Below are 6,203 nucleotides of genomic sequence, written 5' to 3' on the forward strand. Positions count from 1 at the left end.
TTTTTCTGGGGTTTTTTGTTGCAAAAATGCATCATGACTTTTCCAACAACTCAATATATTCTTATAGATAGAAACTGTAGGAACAGATGGAAGAGTTGGCTACAAGGAACATGCTTATTATCACTGAAAATGTTCCTCCTTTTTCCAGCTTGGTTCCCCAAGTATGGGGGTGGGCAGGAAATGCTTGTGACTCACAGCTTTGAGAGCAGAAATCCACATATGGCAACCACAGGCCACATTTTCCTCCAATTGCTTGAGTATTACACTCTTTAGGTAGGTGTAGGGATACTGTGTTGCTAAGCATCAGGCAAGAAATGGGCTGCAAATTTTTGGTTTCTGTTTCACAAATGCCCTAGTGGCACCAGATAAGCACACAGAATTCTGTGGTTATTTGGCAGATGGTGAGGGAAGGCATGAGAGAAAAATAAATATTTTGCATCTGTGGAGACTTTCCACTGGTCACTGGGTCAGGTGATGTATGAAACTACACATCCTGTTATTTAGTATATTATCTGTAAAATGCACATCCTATTATTATCCATGGTGGGTAATAATCACCCACTGTGAAGCTTCAGGAGATGTGGTCTAGTTAAGCCTGTGGCTGGCATCCAAGAGGAGAAAGAAGCTGTGCTAGGTGGGCACGCTGAATGGCCATCCCCGGGCTGGGCTGTAGGGGTGTGGAACCAGGAGCTGCTGAGGTTAGCCTTGACCAAGCCATACTGATGTCTCATCTGTTCTCCACAATTTCTTCTTTATCCAGCACTATATCTGCATCTTATGACAACTACCATTTAATCCACTTGCTCCTTTCCCATCCAGAAAATAGATACGATTTGTGTGGTGAGATGCAAATTCAGAGTTCTGAAATGTGCTTATATAACTGCATCAGTGATGAATTGGGCAGCTTAAAATGAGAAATATTTATTATCTCCCAGATTCTGTGGGTTGGGAAACCAGGTGCAGATGAGCTGGGTGCTCTGGCACAGGGTCTTTCACAAGGCTTCAGTAAGGAGTCAGTCTCGACTGGAGGCTTGACTGAGAGGCAGTCTGCTTCCCAGTTCACTCAGCTGGCTGAGGCAGGGTTGGGCTCCTCATGGGCTGTTGAACTGAGGAACTCTTTCTTCACAGGCATTGTCCCCAGGCATCTCTCAGTTCCATGACATGTGGGCCTCTCCATACGCAGCTCACAACATGGCAGCTGATTTCCCTCAGGGAAAGCAAGCGAAAGAGCAAGGCTGCAAGACAGAAGAAGCCAGAGTCTTTTTGTAACAATATCAAAAGTGACATCCCACGTTTTTTGCCATATTATGATCATTAAAAGTGAGTCACTAGCTCTGGTCTACACTCATGGGGAGAGGATTACACAAGGGCATGGATACCAGGAGGAGGGGATCACTGGCAGCCATCTTGGGAGCTGCCCATGATAACAATTATGCTTTTAGGCAATATTGAGTTATAATATCCTTTCAAATAGAAGAGATTTAAAAATTACTAACTTCACCACATCCCTGCCAGATAGTTCATGTTGCCCAGCCATGGAATGTGATCTTAAGACAACAGTGACACTGATGTAAGCCACTCTTGTAGCAAGCAACCTTGTTATACTATTATGGAAGCTTTTTTTTAGTGCTCCACTCTTTAATATCTAGAGTTCAGCCAGCTTTCCTCTGAGTTTTACTACAGCAGTCAAAGAAATGCTCTTGGTCACCATCAGAATCATAAAATGACATAGCTAAAAAATAATTCTCATGCTCACCTACCCCAGCTCCTCCACTGTACAGTGTGGACACAGACTGAGAGAGGAAATAACTTGTTCCTGGACACACACAGGCATTAGCGTGGCTGAGTCCATGTTGGGTTTTGGAGAATTTGATGTTGGTTTTAGGACAAGGCCAATAGCACTGCCTCTCTTGGGCAGCCTGAACCATGGATGAAGATTAAGAAAACTAGAATGGACAATAAGGTGAGGGAAGAAAATAGTGAAAGAAGAAGAGGGGAGAGGGAGAATTCTGAGAAAGAAAGAAGACCGCAAAAGAGGAAAGGAGAAAGGCTACAAACATATTCATTGCAGGTACCAGTGGAGGGCTCCATGACTTTCTGATGACATTCTGATACATCCATCAAAACACACATACTGAGCACACTGTCACTGAAAAGCAGCATGTGGGCTCTGGAGCCAGATTGCCCAGGCTTGAATCCCAGCCCTGCCACTAGCTTGTATGACCTCTGCAAGTTACTTAACCTCTCTTTCCTTGTTTTCTAAAATGGAGATGATACTAGTATACACTTCATAGGATTGCCATGGGATTAAATGAGCTAATAAATGTAAAGTGCTTGCAAGAGTGCTGGGCACATGGAAAATTCTATTATTATCAAGTGATGGGGAAAACAGACTAATGTTATTCTCAGCCCTAATCTGGGTTTGAGGATGGAGTGAAGCTTGGGATAGAGTACCGGCTAAGGCTTAGGGACGAAATGAGGTGGCAGTTACAGTAAGGAGATATGTTGTACATATTGCTAGCAATATGCAGTCAAATCAGAATGCCTCATGCCTCACCAAGCAAATCAAGTGGATCGTCCTTTGGCCCTTGCAGGCATCTTTCTGATCCTTTCCCAGATCGGTCTCCTTCCCCCTCCTGCTCTGTTCTTTTCAGCTCCTCATGCAGCAGCTGTTTGGTTCTTCCTGTCACTCATTCTTTCAGAAAACTAATTCCCAGCAATGTAGAGCTACAATGCAATTAGAACTATATAATAACTTTATATTATTACAAGTATTGCATAGTATCAAAATTATTTAAATTTTTTTTGGCACTGTCACTGTGGTCCCATTTCCTCCAGAGCCTTTTTCCTCTTCTGTCTTTGTTCTTTTTATTGAAGTATATATTCATTTGACAAACATCGGATTAAACAATTGCTTTTCAAACCAGAATTTGCTGAGTACCTATTATGTCCTCTCTGTTCAGTGTTTTAAATGGACCCTGACAATAACTCTGTGAAGTATTGCTAGTCTACCTGTAGAGATAAGGAAAGCTATACCTAGAGAAGTTGTCTTGACTGAGGTTCCTTCAGGTCTGCATTTCTTCAACAACGCCTTAGTGCCTCTGCATTCTACGCAGTCTGCAAGGCACAGGACTGACCTGAACCTCACCAGGCTCCATGCTCCAGGGCTGAGGCCTGAAGGAAAGACTCGTTCCAGCAGAAGTTGGAGTTGTTGTTTAAGGATGGTCTTTACAAGGTTCTAACACTGGGGGACACAAGCAGTGCTGCTTCAGTGTCCAGGGCACAAATCGTTGCACAGAACTAGGACAAGTACTGAAGAGCGCAGGGTGCCGTTTTCCCACCTCACAGGTTTCTTATGTGGGGTGTCCTGGGAAGGGATGTCAACAGGAAATCAGTCTCACAGTGGCTGGGTGAAGGGGAATGCTTGGGTGCAGAGCACAGAGCAGAAGAACATGCAGGACAACCCCAGGCAATACTGGGATGAGGAGAGAATTGAGGGGCCTGAACTTTTTTTACACAGGTGGAATTGATGAAGCAGTGAGAGGTGAATAATTATACTTATCGGTGGCTCCATTTGTGTTGGTGGGAAATGCGGTCACACAAAAATAAGACAAATTGTCTTCAAAGAAGTGAAATTTTGTGGAGTCAGACATGCAAACATAATTAAAATGTGACAAGTACTATTACAATAATAGAGACTCAGGAAATACTTTGCAGAGGAGGTAACAACTGAGCAAGGCTTTGAAGGATGAACAAGAGTTTTGCCAGATGACAAAAGATGGAGGGTTATTCTAGATAGGAGGAATCTCACACACAGGGGTTTAGTGTTATGAGAATTGTTTTCTGTGGAAGATGGAGAGTTAAGTTAGGGGCATATTGTGAAGGAATATGTCAGGAGATCTGGAATTTATTTTATAGGCAACAGAGAACCAGCCCACACTTTTTTTTTTTTTTAGAAAGGTAATTCAGAATGAAATTTGGACAATTAATTAAGAGGTGAAAGGTATCCAGAGTGTACAATTAAGAGATGAAAGGTGGCAGGGGTACTCAGGATTAGAAAACTGATGGGATTGAGGAAAAACTGTGCAAAGACCCGGTAGCTGGAGATCATAATACTGTTTCAGGAACTGTGGTTTCAGGAACAGGAGGTCATACGTGGCTGGGGCACATTGGTGGTGGGAGGAGAGGATGGCAGCAGCAGGAGAAAAAGAAGGCTGCTCACTTGTATGCATGATGCCGTGGGTTGAAGTGGCAAGTTCAAACTGAAGTTCGATTAGAGCAGAGTTGTCAGGGTCTTGGACGATGACCTTGTGCTTTTTAATTCTTGAATCCCCGCCCTAGTGCTGAGGCCTGGAGCCTGGAGCCTGGAGGTGGGGAGAGTGGACGAAGAGCTCCACAAATGTTTTCTTGAATTAAACTAGAGAACTGAAGGAAACAAGGCTGAGCTGAGTGAGAGCTGGAGCCTGCAGCAAATGGTCAGGTCGGTGATACCGGGTACTTAGAAGGCAGGCACCTCTAGTGATCAGGCTACAGACTGGATTTGATTACTGGGACCATACGTGCCCTGCTATGGATCTTGGACACCATCTAGGATGCAGTGAAGAGAGGACTCTGACGGCTGAACTATGTAGCCCGCAGCGTGCTTGCTAAAACACTACACATTTAGAAAATCTTAACTCTCGTTTTACATTGCAATTCATTCTCCATAATGCTCCCAAATCGGAAAATAAGCAAATTTGAACTATCCTGTTCTCTGGGACTAATTCCTAGCAGGAACAGACAGCATCTACCTTATTCTGATGGCTACCTTTCAGGCGGCTGTTTGGAGAGAACGCGTGCAAAAATAAAGAAAGAAAAAGAAAGAAAGAAAAACAAAAAGACATCCATCTCAACCATCCCACCTGGCGAATTTTTAAAAAATTAAATGTTTTAAAAGAAAACCACAGACGTTGCACAGAAACCTAAACGCATGAGAGTGGCATTTAAAAACCACCCATTTTCTGGAACATCTTTTGTAGCCAAATCCCAACCACCCTCGTCCCCGGAACCCTCCTGCCCTCCGTCCTCCGCGCCCCCTCCCCGCGACAAACCACCACCTCACACTCTTGCAGGCTGACGTTGCTTGGTGGTGGCGCGGCCGCTCAGGTGAGGGGGCCACCCAGCCCCATAAGGCGAGGGCGGCCGGAGCCCATTCGCTGCCGCCGCAGAGCAAGGGTGGGAGGGGCCGGCCAAGAGGGGAAGGGGTGGGGGAGGCGGGGAGTGTGGGATCCCGGAGGAGGGAGGGCAGACTGGGGGCGGGGGCGCGCCGGCTGGGGGCCGGCCCTGCTTGGTCTAGGTCGCCGGCTGACGCGCGCCGCAGTCGGAGCCTCAAAAGCGCGGGTGCAGGGACGGCGCGGGGCTGCCAGAGGCGACAGCTTCGTTGCGAACGGACAACATCTGCGCCCCGGCTCCCGGGCCGCCGCGCCGGGGCTGAGCGGTGGGCACCGCGGAAGAACGTGAGTAGCTCGGTGCGCGTCTGGCGGTGACACTCGTCCTGCACGGGGGCGACGACTGGAGCGGAGGAGGGCGCCGGGGGCTGCTGCGTTGTCACTAGGACACCGGCCCGGGGGTTCAGCGGAGCGCTCTCTCGGCTGGCCGCGCCGCGTCGGCTCTCCCAGACGCAGGGCGAGTCTTTTCGCCAACTCCTTGCTTCTTCTCAGGCCCCCGACCTCGCCGCGGACGCCCGCGCGAGGGCACAGCTGAAGTACCGCAGCCCGGACTGGCGCGGGCGGACGCCCATCACCTCCCCGGGTTTGTGGCCAACTTATGCCTCCGCGCCCCACGCGTTCCGGAAAGCCTGCCTGGCGGCCTCTCGGTGGAGAGCTGGGCCTGGAGAGCCTGCTGGGCCCGGCACTGGGCTTTCCGGGCGCGGACACCCGGCGCCGGGGGTCACGCCCCAGTGCTGGCCCGGCGAGGAGCGCAGGGGCCGGGCGGGCGCGCTTGGGCGTGTGCGCGTGCCGGTCCTCGCGGACACATCTGGGCGTGGGCTTTGTTCGGCTGTGCACCTGCGCGATCGTGGGAGCTCAGGGGCGAGCCGAGCTCCGCTCTCGCCGACCTGGAGAACCCTCGGGGAGTCGGGGAGTCACGGGAGAGACCCCCGAAGGCAGCAGGGTGGGGGCTTCCCGGGGGCTTTGTGGCCCTACAGGTGCGGGCCCCGGGGTCCT

At 49.2% G+C, this 6,203-nt stretch overlaps 1 protein-coding gene across 1 annotated transcript; it reads right to left on the bottom strand.

Annotated features, from left to right (window-relative positions):
- Positions 1 to 6: 6 nt before the first annotated feature.
- On the bottom strand, positions 7 to 5,779 carry LOC109372666 (uncharacterized). Its single transcript, XM_019626047.1, has 3 exons — positions 5,748 to 5,779; positions 5,097 to 5,648; positions 7 to 1,235 (listed from the first exon to the last, which is right to left on the bottom strand). The coding sequence occupies exons 1-3, from the start codon at positions 5,777 to 5,779 to the stop codon at positions 1,064 to 1,066; spliced, it is 756 nt and encodes a 251-aa protein (XP_019481592.1). The 3' UTR covers positions 7 to 1,063.
- Between the last annotated feature and the right edge of the window lie 424 nt (positions 5,780 to 6,203).

This window comes from Hipposideros armiger, unplaced genomic scaffold (genome assembly GCF_001890085.2).
Source record: "Hipposideros armiger isolate ML-2016 unplaced genomic scaffold, ASM189008v1 scaffold_655, whole genome shotgun sequence".
In the NCBI taxonomy this organism is placed as follows: domain Eukaryota; kingdom Metazoa; phylum Chordata; class Mammalia; order Chiroptera; family Hipposideridae; genus Hipposideros; species Hipposideros armiger.

Bases quoted from the DNA above. Each gene is read 5' to 3' on its own strand.
- LOC109372666 (XM_019626047.1), bottom strand. From the start codon at position 5,779: ATGGGCGTCCGCCCGCGCCAGTCCGGGCTGCG. The intron at 5,649-5,747 runs GTACTTCAGCTG...CGTCTGGGAGAG, and splicing joins CCGCGCCAGTCCGGGCTGCG to CCGACGCGGCGCGGCCAGCC. The intron at 1,236-5,096 runs GTGGTGGTTTGT...TCTGTCTTGCAG, and splicing joins TCAGCCTGCAAGAGTGTGAG to CCTTGCTCTTTCGCTTGCTT.